We start from the raw sequence: 26,730 nt of genomic DNA on the forward strand, positions 1-26,730 counted from the left end.
CGACGAGCACGTGCTGGCTGCCCAGTGCTACTGCCCGAAAGATGTATAGTATAATAGCATCGTCATCCATTATTATATCGCTTGTGCGATGCTACTTTGTTTCTTGCTACTTGGTGTTTTACTATATTGTGCTCCAGCGCTTTAGCTCGGTCTGATATCAAGTCCTATACTACTACCCGTCGTTGTAGGGTCAAGCCCGTTGTTGTAGGGTCTTGTAACCGCTTTTCTCTGCCCAAAAAAGCTTGCCTGACGTGCTGCTGCTCCCCCTGCTGCTGCATCCACCTTTCTCGCCGGTAGCCTAGCTTAAGACGTTATATCTTTTCGTTGTTCTAGCATTTCCTCCTCTCGCTGCTTGTCTTCTTGCTAAGTATACCAAGTTTAGGCTGTGCGCCAAACTGCCTATAAAAAAGCCGATTAAAATCTACTCCCAAGCAAATTCTACGCTATTATTTCGCTTCGTCTGTAGCCTTCCCGTTCCGCGCAGCCGCACACGTTCTCAGCCCAAACTAGTGCTGCTTTAATTAAGCCTCTCTATATTTACATATGCATCCTACCTATTCTTCACGCAAAAAAGCAATCTATCTAATTTTACTCTGTCAACACTATCAATCAACTCCGGGTCAAATATATTGTTGCTGGGGAATTCTGTACTGAATTCCTATCCAAATTTCATTATGTATCCGTGTCTTCAACATCTTCATATTCTGTTATCTGAAGTAATTGCACATTCGTACTTTCAACAGCAGGTTGATAAGCAAAATGTGGCAAACGAGTAGGTTTTCATTTTAGTATATCGGTTCATTGTCAATAGTTCACCTCCACCTTCGGCATGAAGAAACGAATCTAATTGCAGCAATTGACATCTACCTTCCAGCCAAAAAAAATATAAAAAATATAATAAAAAATATAATAAAAAATATAATAAAAAATTATACAGCAAAAATATATACAGCAAAAAACTATACAGCAAAAAACTATACAGCAAAAAACTATACAGCAAAAAACTAGGACACCTACGATTCCAGCGTGGTCTCCCACCGCAGTACTAAGTAGGCCTAAAGGAGCTTAACTAGAGTTGATCGGACGGGAAACGGTGCTTTTTCCTTAGTATGGTCCTAGCTGTTATTTTACATCTCCTGCTCACTGTAGTCTTGTAAGACTAAATGTATAAATTATATCTTGTTTTGACATACCGCACCTTTACCGTCGAAACACAGTTTACCTTGCATTCGTGCATTTTATTACAGACTGGCTCTGAATCATGGACTCATTCCGGCGCTTAGAACCATTCAGTAGCAGCTTTACTGCAGAAGAACTCGATCGCTCAGTCGGTGTGTTGCCAAAGCGCTGACATCTAGAAATTTGTAGAATTCTCAGAAAGGTCTGGATATTGCTATTACACTCCGTGCGGTTTGTAGCTTGGCATTAATTCTTCTCGTCTAAATGTATTAAATAATGGATTAATTTAATGGCATTGAGTTTATGATGGCGCTTTTTGACCAATAAAGAATTTCCACTTGAAGGAGATTCAAAATGAACAACAGGTATTCAAGTATGTATTGGAAATACAGGTTTACCGTAACTGAAGCAAGTAAAACTATCCATATTATACTTTGTAATTCTATAAAGTGATGTTATTGCTATATAAAATAGTGTGGTTTGATCTGCTCGTTATTGTAGATTCTGCCTATAGTATTTTTATAAAAACACTTCCTACATAAAGTAGAAATGCTGCGAAAATCTATTGACTTTTTGAATTGATTTGCAAGCATAGAGTGTGGTGATTAAATATTTGTCTGGACCTGTACTCCCGATAAAGATTAGGCTCTGCTCATCTAAAGTTAATCTTTTTATCGAGAATCGATAAATTTAAGTACCAGGTTTGAATAATAAAAACCATGATGTCTAATAGCTGGTGAATTTTAGATAGCATTAATTTTTCTTGGTTTTTTCTGACAGATTTTATTTCTTACTGAATCAAAACAAGAACGAGTTGGCTAGTTTGCATAGAAAATTGTTGGCGTAGATCCGAGTGATGACTTTATCGAACTTGAACTTTATCGCGATAACTGGACAAGTGCAGACTTCAGAGGCACCCAACGAAATATTAATCATCAGAAGTAGACCGGATGCAGATCGCATAGTAGATGATCAATAAGACCAACCATTCAGGGTTGAATGAAAAAGTTGATTTATCTAGAGTGGTACCAAGCTTTGGAGGCCAGAACATTGTTCTTTAACTCAATTTAGTCATGTCTTCCCGATACGATCAAGCTTGGGCCCGTGACTGCCAGTTCGTGTTCAGCTAACAGTCTTTTATAAATCTCGACTTGAAGATAGCGCATCTTGCTATATCAATCGATTACAGACGGCGATAAATTTGACTATCGTTTCTCGTCATAAAACAGCCTCAATTTTTTTTTGCCTAGGTCAACAGAATGGACAGCAAAAAAAACGAATATTCCTATACGACCTTATCCGATAGCGCCTCGGACGAGAGATACAACTGCGGAAACACAGCAGTTTTTAAGACGGAATCAGCTGCGAATGAGAATACTGTTTTACTGACCGGCGCGAAGAATGACGGATTAGAGCTACCTGATGTGAGCAGAGGTGCTTGGATATCCCTTGTTGGAGCTACTTGTGGCATGCTTACCACATTTGGATATGTAGTTGTTATCGGTATGTGTCAGGTATAAGAGATACCTTTAAGTGCACTGAGCTGACTCCATAACAGGCATCTTCCAAGAATATTATCAGGCAAATCAGCTTATTAATTACAGCCCATCTGAGATATCATGGATTACGTCCATGGAAGTCTTTCTCACTATCTTTCTGGCCGCTTTCGTCGGTTCGGCTTACGATGTTCTGGGACCTAAACCTCTAATTATTCCAGGAACAATTCTTATGACACTAGGAATTATGTTGACCTCGATAAGTACTCAGTATTATCAGTTCATGCTTACCCAAGGTGTTCTGACCGCTGTCGGCGGTGCATTAATTTTTCACGCTTGTGCCCCAGCAATCTCATCTTGGTTCGACAAGTATCGCGCAACCGCTCTCGGTATTGGTAATGCTGGCTCTGCTCTCGGTGGTGTATTTATTCCTGTTATTTTTCGTCAAGTTGTCGATTATGCTGGCTTTGGATGGGCCGTTCGTGCCATAGCTTTCGTGCTTCTCGGTCTCTCAGCTGTCTCATGTGCGCTCACGACATCGCGATTACCTCCTCCGGGTCTGCAAAAAATTGATTTTTATAAGTCGTATGTTGCCCCTTTCAAGCAACTTCCTTTCCTCTTCACAGCAATCGGTGTCTTTGTTGTCTACTGGGGCGTATTTATTCCTATGAACTATATCCCCAGCCATGCTGTTTCTAAAGGTGTCTCACCGGATCTCGCCTCTTATCTCATTTCGATTCTTAACGCTGTTTCTATCTTTGGTCGTGTTATTCCTGGAATGTTTGCCGACCGCTTCGGTAGATTCAACTCTTATTTTCTCTGCTGCTTTATCTCCGGTTTACTCACACTCGCCATCTGGATTCCCTCGAACGGCGTCGGCGTCATCATTCTTTACGCTGCACTCTATGGCTTTTTCTCTGGCGCAGCCGTATCAGTATGGCACTCTGTTATTGCAGATATCTCACCGTCGGAGGAAATTGGGGCTCGACTAGGAACCGTTAACTCCTTCATGTCATTCGCTACCCTCTCTGGTGGTCCTATCGCCGGTGCCATTATCTCAGATAATAATGGCGAATACTGGGGAGCTGCCACTTTTGCTGGTGTAGTAATGATTATTGGATCTTTATTTATTTTGGCTGGCAAGCTCAGCCATACTCATGGTGACCTCTGGGCTTTCAAATAAGACACGGTTATTCTTTTTGAACATTCTCAACATCAATAGATGAGTTTGTGCTAAGCATGTTTGCTTTATATTTTATAAATTTTGCATTTTTTAGCACTAAATAGAGGACAGAGCGTTTATAATTTCAATCGGCTAGGGAAACTTTATTCAAGGAGGGTTGCATTTCTTGTAATATTAGCTTATTCAATATCTTTCTACGAAGACGCATGCGGAAATAGAATGGCTGTGTATTTGGAGTTGAAAGGATGAGCATGTATGTAAGTGGAAGCATTGGAACGGAATTCGGGTTTAATTTATTATTTTATATCATATTTTTAAAAAGTTTGCCAAGTACACAATCATAGACTCTAAGAATTTTTTTGAACACTAGTTCTTTTTGTCCTTTCCAGCTAGCTAAGTTCTTATTTACAGGAACAAGCACACAACACCTAGAATATAATACATAGTACACGCATTTTCATTGTCTTCTTCATTAACATTAAACCAAGTCAAACTCTCCACGACGAATTTTCTCCCTTAACGCTAGTAAGACAGTTTTCTGAGCCTCGGGTAGATTTGCGATCTGCTCGTCAGTCAGATTCATGACTTGTTTAATCAATGCTGCCTTTTGAGGATCAATATGTGAAGGAATAGAGACGTTTGAGGAAGCAGGTGCAGGAGTGTACTCTGCCTGGAGCTGTTGCTGTTGCTGTTGCTGTTGTTGCTGGAGTATACGTTGCTGCTGAAGTTTTTGAGCAGCTAATTGTGTTTGATCGACTGCAGAAGCCACAGCGCTTGCATCTATCAATCCCATGAGTAGCATACTTTGAACTACTGCGTATGATAATTGTGGCGATGACTTTAATAGTTCTCGGACTTTGGGAGGGTTTTGCGCGGAAGCGCTCTTGAGTTCTTGTAAGATATTGAGCATTTGTGGAGGAGTGAATGATGACAGAGTTTGCGAGATTGCTTCCGGAGTAGATAGATTTGGAGGAGGAGGAGTACCTACTGGCAATGATGAGGCCAGCGAGTCTGTAGATTGCAAGTCAGAAGCGGTTTACATATGAAGGAGAAAGTGAAATGTGTATCTTGAAAATACCTTTACCGCTCGTGAGGATCCCAGGTCCTATCGAAGTTTCGTGAGAAAAATCAACACGAAGAGGCCTACTGTTCAGCTCGTAATTATTCAAATTACGAACTGCTGATGCAGCAGTTTCGCTGTCTTAACTCGACATTAAATCAGTTAATTATCACAAAATTTCATCTTTTCATACACGTCATACCGTGATACTCAACAAATCCGAATCCTTTTGGCCGTCCAGTCTCTTTATCAAAAACAAACTTGAAGTTTGCTACTGGACCAACTGACTGAAATACATCTGTAAAGAAGGGTGAGCCATGTCTCCGATGGTTGATTCTTGCGGATCAAACGATACTAACCCATGATCTGCTCCTCAGATTGGTCATAAGGGATATTTCCCACAAACACGACCCTGCCACCTGCTTTATCTGACATGTCGATAGTCTGGGATGCACCTTCAAAATATTGAGAAAAAAGCTTCTAGCTGGAGTCAAGGATTCCTAGCTACAGCTTTAAATTCAAAACTTGATGAGCACCAGTTTTAGAAAACTACTGCAGTTTCGCGCGCCCTAAATAAAGTTTACATTTTTCTTATCCAGCCATACTAGTCACTCGCCAGCAATAGAGCCGCCATCTGAACATGGTGAATATTTAAACCTGAATGCGCTGGCGTATCTTCGTGTTTGAGAGTATGCCTACTTTCTGTGTTCTCTCTGGAAGACCCGCAGATTACATCTCACTACTGAAGCGGAGACATGGAGTCTATTGCGCCATCTGCATTTCCTAGAGTGGTTATTCGTCGCCGTAGTTCAGGCAGTAGCCATGCTGGAAGCGATCACGAGGGCACTATTGATGTTCCGACTGTCGAGCATGTCCTCGACAATAGGTATCTGCGAATGCTACTTTTATCGTGTTAGCATTTTAACTGACCTCAAATTGATCTAGTGTGCCTACTGATCAGTTAAAGCGAGATGTACTGATGTTGGCGCATAGACTGAAACTTCCTAGATGGCGATATATCCCCATCTCTGAGTATCCGCTGCTTAAAATATCGAGGATATCAGGTGCTCTTACTAATGCTGTACGCGCTTCCCTTTTCTTACAACATTATTGGAAACAAACTAACAGCTGGCAAAGGTATACTGCGTTTCTCCTCCTCCACAGTACACTCACGCAGCCCAGCATCAACATCAATCTGAGCCTCATACACCAGCAGACCCACTCAATAAGCCTGCTCTTCCGAGAAAATCGGGTTCATACTCTTCTTTGCCAATACTACATGCTCCACAGCTCCTTTTACGAGTATATGGGCCCAACACATCTCAGATCATTGACCGATCTACGGAACTGGCTGTCTTGAAACGGCTTGGTGCGCGCAACATCGGGCCCCGAATTCTAGGAATTTTCACGAATGGTAGATTCGAGCAGTTTTTAAAGGCAAAGACGTTGACAAAGGAGGATATAAGATACCCTGACGTAAGCCGCGGCATTGCCAAACGAATGAGAGAGCTTCATGACGGCGTTGACTTGACTGTTGCCGAGCGCTTAGCTGGTCCTGGAATTTGGAGTAACATGAGAAGGTGGAGTGCAGATGCAAAGAAAGCCTTGGACAGACTAGATAGGATAGCAGAATTAAATTCTTCTAGTGACAGCAGTGCTCCAGGGGCACCTTGGACTACTCGCAAGATACTGGGCTCAGATTGGGCTACGTTTATTGAAAGTGTTCGAAGATATAAAGAGTGGGTAGAGAAAATTGCCGGAGGCGAGGAGGCCATAAAAAAGGGAATGGTATTTGCTCATAATGACGTATGATTTCTCTGTTACTTTGTATCGAAGATATAACTAACACCTGCTTGCAGGCGCAATATGGCAACTTGCTTCGGGTAGAGCCTGCGATGGGATCGCCGTTACTCCAACCCTCAAACGAGCATAGAACTTTGGTCGTTATAGATTTTGAATATGCCAGTCCCAATGCACGTGGCTACGATATTGCAAACCATTTTGTGAGTAGCAATATTCACATTTGTCTGCGCTGACACGACCTTCTAACATAAAGTGCAGAGCGAGTGGATGGCTGATTACCACGATGCAAGTCGGCCGCAAGATATGCACCCCGAGAAGTTTCCAACTGAAGAAGAGAGAATACGATTCATTGATAGTTATATGACTCACAATATTGAGGGTTTTGAAAATGTTGACCTGATTGACAAGATGATTGCCGATTTACACCGTGAGTCAACAATGTGGAACGCTGCTGTTCAAGCCGGATGGGGATTATGGGGCATCATATCTGCCAAACTGAATCCTTTACCAGAAGAGGAATCAGATGGGTTTGTTGATATTACGGATGAATCTAATAATGAAGATGCTCTTGAAGCTGACCCCTTTGATTACCTGGATCATGCATCGCAGCGAATGGCGATATTCTGGGGAGAGCTGTTGAGTCGGGGTATTCCGATACCAGATGGAGTTGACATGAGTAAAGCGATGTATCTGGGGCGGCCGAGGGCATGATGACATTTGGCTAGTGTGGCTATAGTTGTATGGTAGTGCACAACATCATTCGCATTACAAATATGTACATAATAACTGAAAACTGAATGATAAGTAATAGCTTCATACGTCATTGCCCTAGTATTCGTATTTAAAGTTAAGGGATTATTAAAGATGCATGATAGCGGCGCCCGGAGGGGAAACATTACGACTGTCGATTTGGGAGTTTAGAGTTTTGCTCTGGCTTGCGTAAGATACCCACGGCTGACTTCGATATTGACTCTTCCTCTCTCTCAGAGTTCTTGTATCTGGCTTTGATCGTATAAACCTCTATTATTGAGGCTATTTTTTGCATACTGTCTGGGTACCTGTCTACATTTGGTACTGACGCAGGTTCGTGCCTTTCCTGTTCCTTACTCTGTGAGCCTGGACCCGGCACTCGCGGCGGCTCGGCTTGACTCACTGCTAACTGATTCGCTGTAGCAGAGATATCACGAGATGGCATACCCTGAGAAGCATACAGACAGCAAACTAATGAAGGTTTATATAATCGGTAATGAGCTCCCATTGCAAGTGAACCGCGAGAGGTATAACTCCATGGTCAAGCAATTAGGAGCTCCGCTGTGCTACTTTGATGAAGAAGGAGACCGTATTACTGTAGGCGCATATTCCCATGTTTGGATTACCACAGGCTAGTATAACTAAACTAATTTATTCTCGCTAGGTTGGGTCTGATCTTGAGCTGCTGGAGCGCATTCATGAGCTTGAATCTTGCGATCAGCCTGCCATCTTTTCATTGACCGCAAACGCAGGGCCGGAGTGGTATGACGATAAGCATCCGCGATCGTTCCATGTCAGTCCTCATGAAAGCGCACATGTATCTGACAAGAAAATTCCAGCGTCTCGTTTTGCTACTTCTACCACTTCTTGCGCTACCTCTGATGAGTACTCCTTGCTTGACAATACTATCATGACTCCAGAAAACCAATCCGGTACCACAACCGCTACCGGACTCGCTACTCCGGAATCTGGCTACAATAGCGCATCTTCTAGCAGCGAATTTTCTGAACAGCTAGTAGCTGCATTTGAAAATATGCTGAGCGACGTAGAGACCGTATCGCGTCAGCCATCTCCTCTCCCTTCCACAGACAGCGGGCATTTTTTTACAGGGTCTTCTACATCTGAGTCCACTATTCGTTTAACGCCTGACTTGAGACATTACCCTGAAGCTCATAAAGGAGCATTCTCTAATGTATCATCGAGTACAGCAACTTCGAGCTGGGTAGAGAATATCGCCGAAAGTGTACGACGGGCTATACAGCAACTTCAAGATGCCGCCAACCGTATCGATTCTGCTAACGACTCTAAAATTTTTGAAATGGATCCCGATCTGCCCGATCATGTCGCTGCTCTCGTTCACAAAATCGTACGTCAAATCAACGAGAATGTAAAGCAAGCAGATCCTGCTATTCCTATTTCTCGCGTTTCCGCGTTCACTCGTGATACAGTGGATCGCACAATTAGCAGTTTCCAAGATTTTGCCACGCAAATTGGCCAGGTGGCTGTTCTTGGAGGCTCGCAAGCTGCGGCTGCGTCTCGTGAGGCGGCAGAGTTAGGCATACAGGCCACCCGCGACGTGATACAAGTGGCTCGAGTCAATACTCAAGCAGCTACATCGCAGCTTCAGCAATGTCTTCACGATTTATCAGTTCAGTTCAAAGATTTTCAGGATGGATATGCCCAATCCTCGTATCAAAGTCGAGATATGGCGAGTGATGACTTGGCGTCTCAGATCAGTGCAATGTGGGAAGCTTCTGACCTTGGACATTCTGAGACTACTGCTACTCCTATGAATACAAATACGGAAACTGAAGTTGATATCGTTGGTCGCTCGCCTCAATGGATGCACCATGCGGATGGAGCTAGTATCATCACTCCGTCATTTGCGGACACCGAATCCGAGTTTGATTTTATTGGAAGATCTGCTTCTCAGGTTGGAATACTAGCTGACGAAGAGAGCATTATGACGCCAATGTATACGAACTCTGAGACGAATTTTTACGATAGTAATCTTAGCGATGAACTCTATTCTAATCAGGATAGCGATACTGAAACAATAAAGAATGCGCCAACTGGGGCTTCCCTGAGGGGACAAGCTGCACCAGAACTTCCAAAGAAGATACCTCTTCAAGCCGGAGCTGCGCAAATACCTAAGTTTGGTAATGATGCCGGGCACTTCGATTTTAAGCGGACCGCGTCTCTTCCTTCGCAAGTTGTCGGAATTAGAACGACCCCTCCCGCGTTCGGACACACCGTATCCGATTCTTTTCCTAGTGCACCCAATGCTGAGGAGATTTACAAGGTCAACCCTACAACTGGATCGGCTTCTACTCTTCCTCCTGCACTTCCACCTTTGCCCTCGCATATACGGCCTTCTGCGCCAAGCTTCGCGCCTGCACAGTCAATTCCTTTGTCTGTTGGTGCTTTTCATCCTGGTGGTATGCGAGTTCCATTTCCTGTGGCCTACAGGGTCCCCAGAATGTCCGCGTATAAAGATCTAGGAGGATCATTTGGTAGCGATGAGATACTCTCACCTGAAGCTAGTGAGGTTGTCGGTCCATCCGAACCTGCTCCTGCAGTCAGTAGTGAAGCCACAAATTCTCGGATTACTATCGTTCCCTCTGCTCCACCTATAGACTATCTAGGAGACGAAAAGTCGGCGTGGGACGATGCTGCGACGCAGATGCACGGTAGTTCAATTTCGCAGATCCAGGAAGCCATCAACCAGCTTAAAGTCGAGGAACAGAATATTGAGTCAGAGAACGAGAAAATGAAGGACGAAATTCTCGTTGCGCGCGCGACCAGTCCGCGTAGAGCCGTGGCTTTTGATGATGCGCCTACTGTATCAACAGCCGATAATCCCTGGAGCAATCTGAGCAACAGCGAGCGCAGCGCACGCACGGAAAGTCAAGAGCGTGCGGGCCGATTTGCTGGTCATCATGTTCGCGAAGTTGCAGAGGTTCATGACGTTGCTCCTACTCAGGATCCCTTGGCACCGTTTTTGAATAGAGGCGTTAGTTACTCGGCAGCTCCGGGAATGCCCCCTTCTCCACAGGTCATACTTCAAGGGAGCGCTGCGGCCTCTGCAGAGGCTGTACGCCAGATGGGTAGATCTGCAGCGTCAGTGATTTCCAGCTATAGCTCTGCTCCGGAGTACCAGTCGGCTCCTCCGTCGCAGATTGGTGAGCGCAGAGGTGCTCCGCGCAACCCACAGTTCCTCGGCCAGGATACTCAGACTTTGACGAGTCGTATCCGCGCAGCTAGACGTGCTCGCGATGTATCTGATAACGGCTCTCGTCGTCCTCGTATGCCTGATCGCTCATACAACTATATTGAGATGCGCCAACTCAGTCCCGACGCCCAGGATCGCGCTGACATTAACCGCCTTGGATTGGAAAACCAGGCTAGTGAGACTGAACGCGAATGCGCTAGGAACTTGGTTGAGTTGGAGCTTATTAGTGTGGATAATATGGCTCTGGCTATTTATTATGCCCAGCTGGCAAAAGGCGACGTTGTTGATGCTATTGATCTACTTGAGTATGGCTGACACCCTTCTCCAAAGAATTTATTCTCTTTGTACTAACTTATTCTATAGAGAGGATCTTAAACAGTCGGAAGCTTACGAGCGTCGTAATGCGCCACCTGCGAACGCCGTGAATCCACTCCAGAGTGAACCGCCTGAATGACCATTAATGAATCCCGCGGAAGAATGCTGCGACTGTCGCTGTTGCGATCTCTGCTGCGGAAATCACGATATATGCTGCGAAAATTGCGATGATCTAGCTCAATCTATGCCGGTTGTTTTCTCTTTATCGGATCCTGGCGAATATTCTGTGCGCGTGAGAGTGAGTGGCGCTCCGTTGCCGTTTTATTCGCCTTACTATGGCCAGAGGTATATTGTTTACTGAGAGCATACGGGGGGAGTTGGGGGCGCGCTTTTCTCGGTGAATTACGAATAAGACCAAGTCTAACTCGCAGCTATCATCTGCTTGTTAGTGTGTTATGTGCTGTGGAGATAAGACGGATCTGCCTTTTTGAGCTACTTCTTTTTGAACTTTTCGTATGTGGCGCTCAGTTATGAGATAGAATGAATCATGACGTCTTGAAAGATCTTGACATTATCTTGTGGTTTATTTATATATGTACTGCTAAAGAAGCTCTCGAACAATGTTGCTACATGATTAAGTTTGCGAATATATCTATCTTTTTTTTATTTATCATTATTATATTATTTATGACATTGTAGTCCGGATAGATGCACAACTCGGCGTGGGGACGTCCGACAGTTTGGCGAAGGTTACCGAAAAAGCCGCAGCCGTCAAAACGCCCATCTGTTTTGCAGCCACACATAATGCAAGCCTCTTGCGTCAATCTTTTTTTCGCATATATAAATACGGATCTCCTCCCCGCGCAAATACTATATTACAATCCAAATTTATCAGCGACTAAATACTATTTATATTTTTTTCTTTTCATCATGGGTTATATTTCGACTAGGGCTGCAAATGCCTGTATCTACACAACTTATGGACTTTTCTTGTACGCCTCCATTTTTATTGCCTAATACCAATGGGTTTTTTTCTGATTTTTGATTGTCTAGAGTCCTTGGGTTATACGTTGCATGGAGATTCCGCGGTAAAAAGGAGTTTCTTGCTGCTTTGAGATCGCAGCCGCGTAAGAATACTCTGAACTGTTCTAGTTGCTAGTATATGATAGCTAACTAGCATCAAGCGATCCCTCTGGCTTTCAATTTTCTTGCATCTGGTAAGTCGCATTATTTTGCAGTTCATCTAAGCTCGGAAGTAGATTCGGTGGGATACTTGACTTGACGTGGACGTGCATGAATTACTTACGACGTTCGATCTGACCTAAACTCATCGATCTCTTCGTTTTCGTGTCTTCTCTTTCGGTTCTTGCCTGTTTGTCAATATCTTATTCCCAGTCCCACGCACATGCGAAGAGATTGCTAGCTAGAAGCGCCATTACGTGATCCGTACGATTCTTTTGTTTGCTAATTTATTGAGGACAGTACACTGACATTATTTTAATTTAGCGTTCTACCGTATCCGTAAACTTATAATTGTAATCTTTCTGTGCTTTAAACGTGGCCACTGCGGGTGCTTGATTAGATTTATTTGTGAATCTAATTTGGCTGAGATGACGACCGTTAGAACTCGAACAAGTTAATACTTGCGTGAGGAATGTGCCTGCTGCGTTAAGAAAAGTGCATCACAATTTTTTTCTTTTCAACTTTATTGATTGAGAAAAAGTGTGGCCCGCTGTTTCTTCTGTCTTGCGTGTTATGCTGTGTGTTTTATTTTCGATTCTGACTGTTCAAAGCAATGGGCTGTGGTATTATGTTGACGTATCCTCAAATTGGGATCGTCGCCGGCGTCCAAGGTGTGCTTGTCTACGCGTTGAGCTCATCGCTTCCGATTCTGCTTTTCGCTTTCGTGGGTCCTCTCGTCCGCAAACGATGCCCAGAGGGATTTGTCTTGACTGAATGGGTGTTTCAGAGATTTGGTTACATCCCTGGACTTTATCTTGGCATTCTCACGATTTTGACAATGGTATGCAGCTGTCAAGCAGTGTTTTTTTTCTAGGATCAAGCATAGACTAATGTAAAAGTAGTTTCTGTATATGGCATCTGAGTTGACGTCAATCCAGTATCTTGTCGAGTATTTGACCAATGCGAACGGGCTGGCTGTTATTATTGTTGAATGCGTCGTGACGACAATCTACACTACTTTTGGCGGTTTCCACACGTCTTTCTTCACGGATAACATTCAGGGAGTTATGATGACCTTGCTACTCGTCATTGTGTCTATCGCGATGGGTACACAGATTCACATTGACACTTCTTATATCAAGGAATCTGGCTTAACGGGCTCGACAAAGCTGGGATGGCAGTTGTTTTATATCTTGCCCGTAGCAGTCGCTTCGAATGACTGCTTTTTATCTGGATTTTGGTTGCGAACTTTTGCATCGCGAAATGATAAGGAGCTTGTTATCTCGACCTCCATCGCAACATTTCTGATTTTTATCTATCTCACCCTTTTGGGATTTACGGGAATTATAGCAGACTGGGCACATGTATGGCCTGGCCCTGACGATGAAGACTCTTCTTTAGCTTTTTTCATGCTCGTAGAGAGACTACCCGGGTGGGTTTGCGGGTTCGTGTTGATTTTCGGCGTTGCGCTTTCTACTGCCGTTCTCGACAGTCTTCAGTCTGCAATGGTCTCTTCAATCTCCAATGACATATTCCGTAATAAGCTTGGAAATCTGTATGTGCGTGCGCTGGTGGTTGTGGTTATGATTCCAGCTGTTTTCGTGGCTACAAAGGCACCCAATGTCTTGCAGATTTTCCTGATTGCCGATTTGATTTCTGCTGCAGTGATGCCCAGTATTTTACTTGGGTTGAGCTCGTGGTTTTACTACTTTACAGGATTTGACATCATTGTTTCTGGTTGCGGCGGCGTATTAACAGTTTTCTTGTTTGGACTCGTGTACTACGATGGCAACGTCAGCAGCGCTGGTGGTCTTCTCTTGCTACAAGATGGTATTTACAACGACGACTGGAGCGCATTCGGAGCATTTGTGGCTGCTCCCGTCGGAGCATTACTGGGGTTAATTGGTTCGGTTATTCTGCGAGCTGCAGCTATGTGGGTGTATTGTAAGAGCGCTGGGGCGCCGTTTGCTGTTTTTAATCGACCGGTGCCGGAATTGACGGAGTTGGCTGATATGAATCATGGCGAGGGTGGCTTGGAAGGCGTCGAGTCTGACACTGAAGCTATCTTCTATGAACAGCAGCCTGCGAGTGAAGTATCGTCTGGCAAGGACATTAAGGTCGTGTAAATTGCCTATCTGAGTAGCTTTAATTTTGTTCAAATGAACGGTCATTTGTAAAATAATATTAAAACTATTGATACGGAAAAATCACACCGGCCAAATCATAACAAAATAGGCAACAAATTAGAAGGCAGAAAGTGAGATATAACATAATGGATGCGAACAATCTCCTTTTTTCTGAATAAAATGACCTGCCGGGTCCATTTTTTTCCTTTTTTCCTAGAGAAAGCAAAATATAGTGATTTTGTTCTGATAGTTACAGAGAGTATGACACAGAACATGATATAAGAAAAGATAAGAAAGACTACCGATCAAAAGAACAAAGAGCAAGGTCATAGCATAGTTACAAAGAACAAGGTCATAGTTTTGCTATTCCGCAAAAAATAGATAAAACACCAAAAATAAAAAATAAAAAAACTCCGCTCTGGTTCCCAAACTAATAACAAAGAAAACCGACATGACAGCTCATGCATCTTCGCGGCTGGTTCATAGCCAGATCAGGCCTCTTTGATACAAAGCAATCATTCACTATCAACACATTCCCCTTTCTGATAATATATATATATATATATATATATATGAAGCGAGAGTATGAATTTTTGAGGTCTTTCTTCTGAAGACTTTGCTTCAGATGGGTATCCCTCCTGTAGCATTCACGAGCAAACTGTTGGATTTGATGTACGCGGAGAAGAGAACTTGTTTGAGTTGTAATAAATCATCTCTCTTTTTAACACGCGCAAGACTGCGAATTTCGTGCATTACTTTGACTGATCGATCGAGATTTTCTAAAACAAATCATTAACACCAGCTTTATTTCACTAAAAATAGAAAACATGGGCAATACAAACCTGGTGATACAAAGTCGATAGCGGCCTTGACACAGGATGATAAATTACAGACCTGATGAGCGCATCCAGCTGGAATAAACACCGCGTCTCCCGGCTTCTGCCAAATACGGAACGGTAAAACCCCAAATCTCTTTCGCAACAGTATAAGTTCTGGATCAGTCAAATAGAAGATCTGTCGATGGATTGGATCATCTGTAGCGGACTTGGGTGCCGATTTGCCGAGTTTGGTCTTTTCACGCTTATTTGATAGATGTGGGTTATGATAAAGTTCTGGGTCTTCCTGTTCGCGTTGCAAGATAAATTGGCGAATCTTATCACTGTCTTCGGCTCGGAAGACATCCCAAACAGCGCCTATAACAGGTTGCGAGTTGGGGTCAGTCACACCAGGGAGATTTTCCAAACTCTCTGGTGAGCCGTTTGCTACTGAGTAGCACATGATATTGACGGCATCCGTGACGTCCATATGCAGAGTCGTACTACCTTTTCCTCGTGTGGTATGCGAAGCGGCATATGCGTTATATAGCTTGGGTCCGAGATCAGGCCTGTTTGCATCAACCGGGAACATGGATGTTAAATTCATGAATCCCTGACGCCGGGTGTACATAGGGAACGGAAGAGCGTTATCAAAATCTGAAAATAAATCAGGATAGACGGCTTCAAAAGTAGAGTTTATAGGCCAGTCCTTTAATCTCATGCCCGGTAACTGAGCTCTGAAATAGCCAGAACTGAATCCTTCAAAAAACTCGCGCACGGTGGCATCATACGTCGAGCCCTGACTGTCGTACAATGTACAATGATCTCCGCTCTTTTGATGTCTAATAAACGCAGCATCGGACCAGTCGCATAAAAGTTTTCTCCCGACATCGTGAATAACAAGCGGCGTACCTTCGCTCCATTTTTCTCTAAATTGAGTAAGTGACAAGTCGCCATCGTTAAAATCGATAGGTTTCGTTTGAGTAATAAATGCATCGTCAGGTACGTCAGCAGGAAGCGCTACAATAGTACTCTGCTCTCGTTTAATATTGGTAGTAATACCCACATTTCCTGCTCCGTTCTCGATACGTGTGCGCGCATCCTCGAAAACAGTCTGCAAATCTCCAGGAAGCATACGCGTAACAGGTACAAGACACGACTGATCATGACGATTTCCGTACGCGCAAAATTCAAAGACAAAGCGTTGTGTATTTCGCACGAGTTTACCGTTGGTCGTGTCTGCGCCGAGGTTACTCCAGTCGTTGTAGCAGTCTATGCACATTTCAAGACCGCAGTAGAAGCACATGAGGCGGCCGGAGAAGATGGATGTGCCGCAGATATCGCATAGAGATCTGTAATCTGCGTCTTTGGGGAGAATTCGCAAGAGATTTTCGCGGCTTTCAATATACAGCTCTTGTTCAAGAATTGAATATAGTATAGGGCTGATGCTATCAAGCACATGGGTGATATCACTAATAGTACGCGGTGGTTCAGAGAGCTCGGCATCGCTGAGAAATGACGAGGTCCAGATTCGAGCATTGGGACCAGAGATCGAGCTATCATCAATGTGCAAGGTATTGAGGAAATCGCAAAATCCGTAATCGGGATCCGCACCGTCATAGTAGGGCCCGCTAACGTCCTCTTTAAAGACGCGGACGGTTATGAATCTACAAGCGCCAACGCCGGATTTGCGACGAGTGCATGCACGGCAGCGGCGGATCCCAACGTTCATGCTTTGGCAGTTTTTGCCTTGGGTGTACCAGTATATCGACTTGTCGGGGTTAACGACAATTGGCTTGTCGTTGGCGAAGGGTCTGCGACGTGAAAAGAAGAAAGTGTAAGTAACGATAGAAGAACCTACAACCCAGATAGAGATACATACGGACGCACTTGAGCTGACTTGATCTTCTTGGGAAAATTGCTATTGGCGACAGGAGACATGTTGTTGATAGGAGCTGCTGCAACAAATCCCGAAAGTTCTTTCATGCGACGTTTTCTTTTAAACGGCTGTTGAGAGTGGGAACCCCAGGTACCAGAACCATCGTCGGATTCGGATTCAATGACCTCTTCGTCGGCAGGCGAGAGCATGCTGGAGTAGGGGGGCTTCATGCGGTCGCTAAGTAGCGGGAGTTGGTCGGCGGGGATGGTGTTCTGGGAAGTGAAATTTGAGGTCGCGTAGACGGGGTCGGATAGCAGTTGGTGCTGATGTTGGTGCTGGTGCTGGATCTGAGAGACCTGCGATCCAAAGGCAGCGGCTTCGAATAGGTTTGAAGTCGAGGGGTCGTAGTACTGCGGCTGGCTGGGGAATATGGGTAGTGGCGGTGCGGTCCAGGGCGACGACTGCGGGGGCGGGACGATGTCGAGGAAGGGCGGTGGTGGGGTGGACTGCGGAAGCGCGGCCGGCTGGAGCAGCGCCGGGCTCGTGTGGCTTGAGCTCTGGCTCTGGCTGCTGCGCCGCTGGCTGTGGCTGGACATGGGAGCGAGACCCTGCGAACTGGCCGCTGCAGCGAAGAGGTCTTCGGGCGCGACTGCGGCACGGAAATGGTCAGCCATGCTGCGGACGCTCTGTGATCTTTGCTGGCCGACGAGCTACAAGATCATCGTCGTCACAGGAAAATCGTGCACTTGCTCGTTTTGCATTTATGCTATGAGCCGCACGATGACCTCATCGCGCCCCTCGCTTGCCTATTCCGCTTTCTTATTGTGATCTTATTCTATTCGTCAAAGTACATACTACATCGCAATACCGTACACCTTCTTGGCCGCATAGTAGCATCCCAGTCCAAATAGGATTAGTCCAAGCGTGACTGCATAGTTCCGTCAGCAACTGTAAATGACAATTTATAAACAAAGTCCGACTTACTTGAGTAAAACCACGTCAGTCCAGGGGCCTCCTGCCCAGGCACAAGCACGTTCATGCCCCACAAGCCAGTAATAATATTCATAGGCAACACGATAGTACCCTACATCGCTCTCTGTTAGCAATTCCCTTTTTTCTTCTTCTTCATCGCCGTCCGTTTCTCAGTAACTACTCACCAAAATAGTCAATCGCCCGAGTACATCGTTGGTCTCGTTATTAACCTGCGTCATCTCAATATTAATCTGCGCAAGATAATTCGAATGACTGCGCGCTAGTAGCTTCTCATAGTGGGTCAGATTCTGCACCATCGTAATAATATGATCCTGAATATCTCCCAGATATAATCCAATCTCACTCCGTGGTGCAACCTCCCATTGCTCATTACACCGCTTTGCAAATCCCTTAATCACATCTGCCTTGAATCCAAGTAATCGCATAATGCTCATAACCTGCTTTCGACACTCGCCTATCCGCCGTAGCATATCTCCTCGGTTCTTGACATCATACTTCGTCCGTGTCGTCTTATTCGAAAATATACTCGAGGTGTCACTGCCTGTGCCGTTCCGCCGCATCCGCAGCTTACGATTCAAGTCCCCACTAAACTCATCGTCTTCTTCATCATACTCATCTTCTTCATCAGACAGCTCTCCTGAGTGCATCTCCAAAATCTCAGTGTCAATTGCCTGCACCTCATCCTCTATCTCACTAATCAACGGCGCAAATGCATCGGTCACATTGTCAATAATCGCATACGAAATCCAATCAGCCGAAACAGTCACATAATCCCTTAACTGCCTGATTCGTCTTCTCACATTCGCAGGATGCGGCGTCGGCCGGAAATGAAAACTCAACACACCGTCTCTGAACACAACCAGATACATATTCACCGGTACAAGATCGCCTTTGCGTCCAAAATTACTGCGTCGCCCAGCTGCTTCGCTGCCCAGCTTTGTTCGCCGTTCGCGTGCACTCATATGCGGCTGTATTTCGAAACTGCGGAAGCAGACAAGGTAATATGATCTAAACAGCTCGACCTTCTCGCGAGTTTCCTCCATGCAAATATCCTCGGTAGTCAACGGATGAATGCCAAATGCTTTGCTAATAACCTTCATTTCTGCATCTGTTGGATCTAGAATATCAAGCCAGAAGGGATATGGCCGCTCCATAACCGATGTGGCCTGTGACTGTGGCTGCAGCAGCACTGGCTGCTGCTGCTGTTGAAAATAACTAGGAGCTCGCGACTTATTTGTACGCACAGAGTCAAACTTGTCACCTACTGCCTTGCTACTCTTGGTAGCTTGATTATTCTGTACTTGCTCTTGGGGAGCAGTCGACTCCGGCCGCGAAATGTTTTCCGGCTTGAACGCCCCGCCTTTTTCATCGGCGACATGAGTCGGTACTTCTTCCGACGTAGGTGATGGCATCGCTGTCGCGAGCGTAGACGGCACAATATCATTACTTACAGGAAACAGCTCTGAGAACGACATGCCGTGTCCCAGCAACCCAGAAATATTCTGCGAATGAATGGTCTTCTCGACATCTTCTCTAAAATACGTAAATCGAAATGGATATCCCATTCTTTCAATCGGATTCCGCGATGGGTCTCGCTGCCCTCCGCGCCTGCGGCCTTTGAACTGCGCAGTATTGTCTTCAAGATAATACGACGGACCTCCATCGACGTTCGCACGATACCTAGGCCGTCCATCAACCATCACTAATTCTGGACCATCTCCTTCAGCAGCAACTTCACTATCGGCCCAATCATCCAGAGCTGACACATCAGGCCAGCAACGACCTTTGCTTGAGTCTGGATCAAAAGCGTCGACCTCAAGCGGCACACATACATCATCAAGCGACACATTTGATATGTTACGAGATCGGTCAAAATCGCCTTCAAGATCTTCCACATCCGGTCTACCTACAGAATCAACATCTGACATTCCATCATTATACGTATTAGAAATTCCGCCGATATCAACCAAAAAATTCTCTGAAGACGTTGTCGGCTGCGGTACCGACGACGACGAACCAGTAGCATTATCAGCACTAGATTTTCGTTGAAGAAAGCGCTCATGTTCGCGTGCAATGCTTCCTGTACGACGCATACGCTGCTTATTGCGCCTATCAAGTATCGTGGCCGCTTCATGTCCCACAAGCAACGGCATACTTTCAGACTGCATCTCTGCGTCGTCGTCGTCGTCACCGGTCAGCGCCGCCGCCGCGGCGGCAACCACCGACGAAGATGATCCTGTTGCTGCCAAGGCTCCACTAGAGTTACTCCCACCAGCCAGTACCGACATTCTGCGGGTAGGCACATGACTAGACGATGGATATCCGCGGTGGTCTAGTAACGAGGTCGAATTAACAGACGACGCCGTCGACGAGCTCAAACGCATAGGGAACGACTCGGCCGCGGTCTCGCCGCGGTCTCTTGATGGCGAAATTGGAATCGACTGGATTGGAGAAGGCGAGGATGACTGCTGCTGCTGCTGCTGCTGCTGCTGCTGCTGTTGCTGTTGCTGCTGAGCAAAGATACGTGGATCCGGAATCACCTCTGCGTCAAATATTGAGCGACGTCTTGCGGGAGGCGGGTTAGGCGCCATGGATGCTAATGATACCAGAGAACACTAGTTAAATCTGGATTTTGAAAGCTAAAAACCTACTATAGAACGATATAAAATGCTCTGCGATCAAAAAGTATTATGTACTGACAAGTGGTGTGTAGCTTTAAGGACGGAGACAGTGCTTGTTTAGTTTCTCTGCAGTTGCAATGACGCAGATACTCGCGCCCGGGCCCTCGCTCGTTCCGCAGAAGCCCTCACCCTGATACATGTACCTTTTTGATACGCAATTACTAAGATGATGAATAGGACAGTATAATAAGAGAATTGCTCACGGATCATGTAGGCGCCAGATATATACTACCAATACATACGACATACATAAAACACGCCCAATAAAAAAATCAGCAGACAAAATTAGTTACATGGCAAAACAAAACACTGACTCTGTAATATCATATGAATGTTGAAAATGGCAAACAAAACAAGACGCAGATGAGCTACAAAAAAATAACAGATTAAACAGCTCCGTCTAGAAGCGCTTCAACAGCTCCTTGCACATTTCCTCCACTTCTCCGTAAAGCACGTACGTTTCTGTCAAAGTCGAAGAAGCCCTAATAAAACAAAATCGTTAGCGATCGTCAGATTATTTTGAAGTGCAAAATATGCATGCTCTTACAAGTTCATTGAGCTGTCTTAATTGACTCTCATATCGCTCCTCAGGTGGCCTAGTGTCTTCTGGCTGTTGGGCGGCAGTACCAGCCCCAGCACCTCCAAAACTAGACATCATCAAATTCATCATTTCGGGAGACCACATCGGGTTTCCAGCAGGAGGCGGCGAGGTAGCGCCACCCGTTCCTGCAGCAGGAGTAGGAGTAGTATTGGCACTGTTTGCATTGTTGCCAAATAAAGCGCCAAACGGATTTCCAGCAGCAGGAGCATTTCCGCCAGCGCCAGGGAACAACCTCGCAACCAAATTTGCGGCTGGATCAGCGGCGAGTGTATTATTTGCCGTCGCATCGGTCGAAGCCGTAGTGCTCGGAGTCGAATTATCCGTCTGTCCAGGAGCGGGGAATGAGTTGTTGGCACCGGCGCCTCCCATCATACCGCCGAGGCCAGGAAAACCTCCGCCACCCATCATACGGTTCATATTCATCATTTGTCGCATCATTTCCGGGTTTGTCATCATCTGTCGGAATTGTTCACTCTGCATCATTTCACGCACTTGAGGACCCATCCCTTGAAGATTGGGAGACGAATTGATGAGGTACTCAAGCATTTGCGGATTCTGAAGCATTTGATTCATGGATTGCTGAACCATTGGGTTCGACATGGCATCTATTAACTGCTCTTCTGAAGGCGGTGGTCCCATCTATCAAACAAAGAATAAGCAACCGTCACAAAAAAAGGAATTAAAAAAGGGACGACCGTACCCCACCATCAGGTCCAAATAAGCTTGCACTGGGCAATTGTGCAAGACCAGCATATCGGGCGCCAGTAAGTCCAGCGAGAGGATTGCTCGCACCCTGACCAGCTGCGATATTCTGAGGTACAGCCGCAGGGACTGGAGCGGTGGTAGACCCACTTGATGCTCCTGAGGTAGGAGGCGCAGCGCTCTTTACGAGATGGATGGTGTGGCCAGTCTGAATCTTGTAAGATGCGAGCGTCTCGCCATCTTTGAGCACTCTACCCGAATAAATTAATCGCTGGCGTTCCTTGGGAATAGAGCTTTGCGGCTCGAGCAGCTGCTTGAAGTCAGACACAAGAATCGAAGGTGAGACGGTCATGGCATATTTGGCATCGGCTGAGGATCTGGATGGAGAAATTGAGGTCAGTGTCTTGAGATTCTGATAGTATGCGGTAGATATCAATGAGAGTCGCCATCCCCAAATAGGCAGAGCAACTATTGATCAGATATAGAAAGTATACGACGCAAACAATTGCAACTAAAGCAAAGAGGTAGAGCGATTACATACTTGACAGTAATTTTGATCTCGTCAGCAGCAGTAGCAGCAGCAGCCGGCTGATCGGTGGATGTGGAGTCCGACATTGTGGTAATCAAAGACTATAAGGAAGCAGGATGATAGATTAAAGAGAAACTATCAAAAAAGAAAAAGTAGTAATAGACTCCCAAGCACGACTCTGATCTGTTTAAAAGTTCAGAGCGAGGCAGAAGGTAGTTGGGCGAGTAAAAATCTCAGAGTTCGACTGGGACAAGTATAATCATCAGCGTCATTCTTCACAAGACAGAACACGGTGGAAGTGGCCTGCGTATATCCTGGCACGACTGAGTGTTTATGAGCACGTTTGTTCTAACTATGTATATGTACAATCGCGGGTTGTCTGGTTGATAACTGCTTTACAATTTTTTTTTTTTGATAAAGCGTCAGCTGCAATGAAGTTGTAGTATTGTTGAACGTAGAATAGACTTTGCTGGTGCTAGTATTTGATATGTGTATTATGTAGACAGTGGCTAAGTATATACACACACAGTGAATCGAAGCCACAACAATCCAAATACAAAAATAATCTAAGAGCCTCTTCTGCTAACAAAAAAAAGTTCTCAATCAACTATAGCCTACTAACTAGATGCGCACTCTTCTGTTGTTCAGCTTTCTATTATTTCGTCCAAAGACCAGCCTCTTGCCTAATGAGGCATCCGAGGCTGGACTGTGTGGCTGATAGATCATCTGCCACGCCACCCGTGACTCCCGAATCACAAATCACAAATATCGCTGCTGCCTCCTCTTAATCCTTGTCCTCGCCGCCCGCCTCGGCTCGCTCTACTTCGCATCAAGAACATATCCTGCTTCCACCGCTCATTCCCCGGCCTCGCAATTGCTGCCTCTATTCTACCCACAATGAGCTACTCATACCATCACTACTCTCAGCAGCCTATGCTGAACTCGCTTTCAAACCGTGCGTACCCTCTTCGTGTCCTGTTGACGCTGTGTTTGCCTCAGTCACAGCATTCCTCAACATACCGTACTAACACTTCCTTCCAGTCAATCAAACCAGAGCAAAGTTCGACGCTGGTCGTGCATTCGACCTCGAGGACGATCTCGAATTCTGTCCCTCGCTGCTTTCTGAAGAAGAGCTCCAGTCGGCTACGTCCTACTCCTCGGACCACTCATCCACGTCGGGCTCTCCCGAGTCCTCCCCGCTGCAGTCTCAGATTCGACCTTCGCCCATGCTAGGTCAGCTCTCTCCAGGAATGTCACCCGGAAGACCGTCTGCCAACCGTACCCGTCGCGCGATCGTCATCGTTGACCCGGCTACCGGTATGCGTGTTGCCTCGCCGCCGCTCGCATCGCCTGCTAAACCCCTGTCGTTCCATCCCAACCATGTCCCGGCAACCGCCTCGAGCCGCCGAACGGCCTGGTAGAATTGAGAATTCTGGCCCTTATCCACAAGCATTCATCTTTCTTCAATCTAATATTGTATATTTATTGATACTTTAGCGTCGCTTTTTTATTATTTCAAAGCAGATGGTTTGCTTTACCGTCCTGCGGTTTATCGGTTGTTTTTGGTTCACGGAATTTGCATGCTACTTGTATTTTTGGGTTGTCGCGTTGCTTTTACTGTGTGCACTTACTCTGCTTTGTATTTGTGATGGGAGTCTTTTTTTGATTATTGAATTTTGGTATATGGTTGTTGTACACAAGCGCTGAATCTGTTTTAATGTTTCTGCTTTTCCATCTAGAGGTCTGATATTGTTGATCATTCACCTCTAGATGCTAATAGTAGCCATGCATTTTCACGCTTTTGTTTTTCTGTATAATCGGGTCAAAGGCGAGGCGCTATCTATTTTCGCACATTATGAACGTTGGTTTTTTCGTTGGATGCACTTTCATATAATTATTAATCCCTCTTATGTTTTACGTTTTTGCGGATGAAGCGACATTATTTTAATTTCAAAATTCGAAAACGAGACTTTTTTGTGTCTTTGATTTCAGACTTTTGAAATGCGCTGTTTGCTGTACTATTATTGTTCACTCAAGTTGCCGCTTTATTTCTTTCTTATCTTTTCCTTCTTCTTGCTCTAATTTTTTACTCTTATCTTTTGAAAGATGAAAGAATTATTTCTGCATCGATTTGTGTTTTGGGCTATGTAACCATTATAGGAAGTACTTTTTGGGTATATTATAGGGGTATAAATCTGGTGCTTTTTTGCCGTTTGTAATTGTACATATATATCCATGTGAAGTTTTAGCCAATGTTATTTTACTTATTTCATAAAAACGAATTTATTAAACTACTCGCATGATGAGTAGGCATATTATGCTATTCTACTGCGATTTACAGTTTAAGACGAAAACCAATCGCATTTATGACAATTACAGAACTTATGCGAGAAAAGAGCTTTTTGAATTTTCCAACAAATGCACGCTTATATTATGCCGATTACCTATCAAACAAATCACCAGTATTTCCTTCTTTTTGATAAATGACTTATTATATGCTGATACTATCTTATCAGACCTGCGAATCTCGAATAGAAAATAGATAGAAATACACCACACACAATCAAAAGCAACGTTATAAAAAAATGGCAAGGAACAACGACTTAACAAATAGTAAAACCTTAAAAAAGAAGATAGACAGAAACAATCCAAATCCGAACCAGCAAACAAAATGTATCAACATGAACCGCATCCGATTCTTCCTTTCCAAAAACAATATCAAAATTTAAACGTAATCAACCGGTTGTCTATATTTGCGTGTGATTTCTAAATCAAAATAAACGTATTAGCTAAGTAAGGTCTTACACAAGAGTGCGATAGAAATTGAGAGGAAACATACACTTGAGAATGATAATTAGAATCAGCAGAACAATGATGAGCAGCACGATTGTCAACACCGAGCCATTTTGCTTCATCTTTCTTGACACATTGTCCAGACGCTTACGAGCTCCATTAAGTCGATGATGACTCCAGTCGACTAATCGATCGACATCACTCAGTAATTCAACATGCTGATCCAACTCGTCCCCAATCTGTATACTGAGCTCTCGTTGCCGTGAAATTGACTCTGATAGACGATCAAGAGAGTCGTCTTGCTCACGCATGATGCGCTGCTGTTGCATCATTGCCTCTGAATTGCTTACGCTATTCCGCGCTTCTTCGGCAGCAAGGCTGAGTGGGTCGGGTGTAGCCGAAGACACGTCTATCAGGTTATCACTAAATCTCACGGTTTTGGCCTTTCGTCCACCATTTCGTCTGTAACAACCATAAAGATCAGTATATAATTGCAGCGTAACTAGTGAAGTAAGATACCAACCTAGGCGATCCAATTTCGTCTTGTCCGTTAGAGTTGGTATACACTAGCGATGGCCGCTTAGGCGCGGTGACTTTCGAAATCAACTGGTCAGCGCCGCCTTCCTGTAGCATTGTAAGAAGTTTATCAAACTGCATTTGCAGTCGTATTAAAATATCTTCCTGTGCTCGCACCGCTCGCGACGGACTAGACAAACGTCCAGATTAGTAACGCTTCACCCACCTCATATTAAAAATGAACATATAGATCTGTCGACTCACTTTCCGGAATCCAATTCTGCAGCTGATTGTTCTCGTTCAAGCTGTGCGATTCCATCTCTCAACGTCTGCAGATTCCGCTGAATCTCTGCTTCCTCTGAAGCCGATGGTTCTAGGTCGAGCGACTTTAGTCGATTTCGCTCCAGTACAGAGACCAGAGTGGTATCTGCCACCAAAAGTAACCGTGTTACAGCGGGAGATGCAGATCCGTTGTCCATATTTGTATGAAATGCAGTCTCGATATGCGGAAAGGGCTTGTGTTTCGAAACAGTGGGAGTATCGAGATATGAGATGGCGCTGAGGTCTAGCGATCAAATTGGCAACGCAAGGCAAGATAAAAGTACCTCTACTGTAAAGAAAAGACAAATGCAGTTACTTTACAATCAAACGAAAGGGCCCTTTGTGCTCTGAAAAGGCGGACTCAACACTAGACGGTAAAGAAGCAGACAAATAAGGTACGACGGCTCAGTTCAGATACGGACAAAAGACCCAAGAGCTCGCCAAACCAAGCTTGGTCTTGGTGTCCACGCCGCATCTTCAATTGCGCTTAATCACCATACTCTATTCTGCACTTATGCTGTGCATTTTTGCTGAAGCACTTATGCAATAATCATGTGACTGTACAGTGAACTCC

The 26,730-nt window shown here is 44.9% G+C and overlaps 10 protein-coding genes across 10 annotated transcripts; 5 read left to right on the top strand and 5 right to left on the bottom strand.

Annotated features, from left to right (window-relative positions):
* The first annotated feature begins 2,126 nt into the window (after positions 1–2,126).
* V2V93DRAFT_366383 (major facilitator superfamily domain-containing protein) lies at positions 2,127–4,179 on the top strand. The gene is made up of 2 exons (XM_066909303.1): positions 2,127–2,682; positions 2,738–4,179. The coding sequence occupies exons 1-2, from the start codon at positions 2,439–2,441 to the stop codon at positions 3,856–3,858; spliced, it is 1,365 nt and encodes a 454-aa protein (XP_066766916.1). The 5' UTR covers positions 2,127–2,438; the 3' UTR covers positions 3,859–4,179.
* V2V93DRAFT_366386 (uncharacterized protein) lies at positions 4,123–5,433 on the bottom strand. The gene is made up of 4 exons (XM_066909304.1): positions 5,278–5,433; positions 5,121–5,216; positions 4,937–5,059; positions 4,123–4,869 (listed from the first exon to the last, which is right to left on the bottom strand). Exons 1-4 carry the CDS (start codon positions 5,351–5,353, stop codon positions 4,337–4,339), a joined length of 828 nt encoding a protein of 275 aa, XP_066766917.1. The 5' UTR covers positions 5,354–5,433; the 3' UTR covers positions 4,123–4,336.
* An 86-nt stretch (positions 5,434–5,519) lies between these two features.
* On the top strand, positions 5,520–7,539 carry V2V93DRAFT_366389 (kinase-like domain-containing protein). Its single transcript, XM_066909305.1, has 5 exons — positions 5,520–5,804; positions 5,864–5,999; positions 6,056–6,724; positions 6,778–6,921; positions 6,980–7,539. The coding sequence occupies exons 1-5, from the start codon at positions 5,674–5,676 to the stop codon at positions 7,430–7,432; spliced, it is 1,533 nt and encodes a 510-aa protein (XP_066766918.1). The 5' UTR covers positions 5,520–5,673; the 3' UTR covers positions 7,433–7,539.
* A 406-nt stretch (positions 7,540–7,945) lies between these two features.
* V2V93DRAFT_322164 (uncharacterized protein) lies at positions 7,946–11,018 on the top strand (the record flags this gene model as incomplete). The annotated part of the gene is made up of 3 exons (XM_066907391.1): positions 7,946–8,068; positions 8,136–9,284; positions 9,429–11,018. 3 exons carry the CDS (start codon positions 7,946–7,948, stop codon positions 11,016–11,018), a joined length of 2,862 nt encoding a protein of 953 aa, XP_066766919.1.
* A 1,378-nt stretch (positions 11,019–12,396) lies between these two features.
* V2V93DRAFT_171683 (uncharacterized protein) lies at positions 12,397–14,639 on the top strand. The gene is made up of 3 exons (XM_066906928.1): positions 12,397–12,464; positions 12,525–13,041; positions 13,103–14,639. Exons 2-3 carry the CDS (start codon positions 12,814–12,816, stop codon positions 14,324–14,326), a joined length of 1,452 nt encoding a protein of 483 aa, XP_066766920.1. The 5' UTR covers positions 12,397–12,464; positions 12,525–12,813; the 3' UTR covers positions 14,327–14,639.
* A 308-nt stretch (positions 14,640–14,947) lies between these two features.
* Positions 14,948–17,616, bottom strand: V2V93DRAFT_322129 (uncharacterized protein; the record flags this gene model as incomplete). Its single annotated transcript, XM_066907385.1, has 3 exons — positions 14,948–15,105; positions 15,169–16,955; positions 17,081–17,616. The coding sequence occupies 3 exons, from the start codon at positions 17,614–17,616 to the stop codon at positions 14,948–14,950; spliced, it is 2,481 nt and encodes an 826-aa protein (XP_066766921.1).
* A 116-nt stretch (positions 17,617–17,732) lies between these two features.
* Positions 17,733–20,842, bottom strand: V2V93DRAFT_171664 (uncharacterized protein). Its single transcript, XM_066906926.1, has 3 exons — positions 18,178–20,842; positions 18,005–18,104; positions 17,733–17,948 (listed from the first exon to the last, which is right to left on the bottom strand). The coding sequence occupies exons 1-3, from the start codon at positions 20,602–20,604 to the stop codon at positions 17,875–17,877; spliced, it is 2,601 nt and encodes an 866-aa protein (XP_066766922.1). The 5' UTR covers positions 20,605–20,842; the 3' UTR covers positions 17,733–17,874.
* A 238-nt stretch (positions 20,843–21,080) lies between these two features.
* Positions 21,081–22,612, bottom strand: V2V93DRAFT_379021 (uncharacterized protein; the record flags this gene model as incomplete). Its single annotated transcript, XM_066911990.1, has 4 exons — positions 21,081–21,176; positions 21,242–21,934; positions 21,996–22,374; positions 22,539–22,612. The coding sequence occupies 4 exons, from the start codon at positions 22,610–22,612 to the stop codon at positions 21,081–21,083; spliced, it is 1,242 nt and encodes a 413-aa protein (XP_066766923.1).
* Positions 22,613–23,299: 687 nt separating this feature from the next.
* Positions 23,300–24,386, top strand: V2V93DRAFT_171677 (uncharacterized protein). Its single transcript, XM_066906927.1, has 2 exons — positions 23,300–23,481; positions 23,568–24,386. Exons 1-2 carry the CDS (start codon positions 23,424–23,426, stop codon positions 23,945–23,947), a joined length of 438 nt encoding a protein of 145 aa, XP_066766924.1. The 5' UTR covers positions 23,300–23,423; the 3' UTR covers positions 23,948–24,386.
* Positions 24,387–25,269: 883 nt separating this feature from the next.
* Positions 25,270–26,568, bottom strand: V2V93DRAFT_366403 (syntaxin-61). The gene is made up of 3 exons (XM_066909306.1): positions 26,100–26,568; positions 25,843–26,025; positions 25,270–25,781 (listed from the first exon to the last, which is right to left on the bottom strand). Exons 1-3 carry the CDS (start codon positions 26,312–26,314, stop codon positions 25,328–25,330), a joined length of 852 nt encoding a protein of 283 aa, XP_066766925.1. The 5' UTR covers positions 26,315–26,568; the 3' UTR covers positions 25,270–25,327.
* Between the last annotated feature and the right edge of the window lie 162 nt (positions 26,569–26,730).

This window comes from Kockiozyma suomiensis, assembly GCF_038497685.1.
Source record: "Kockiozyma suomiensis strain NRRL Y-17356 unplaced genomic scaffold V2V93scaffold_4, whole genome shotgun sequence".
Lineage (NCBI taxonomy): Eukaryota > Fungi > Ascomycota > Lipomycetes > Lipomycetales > Lipomycetaceae > Kockiozyma > Kockiozyma suomiensis.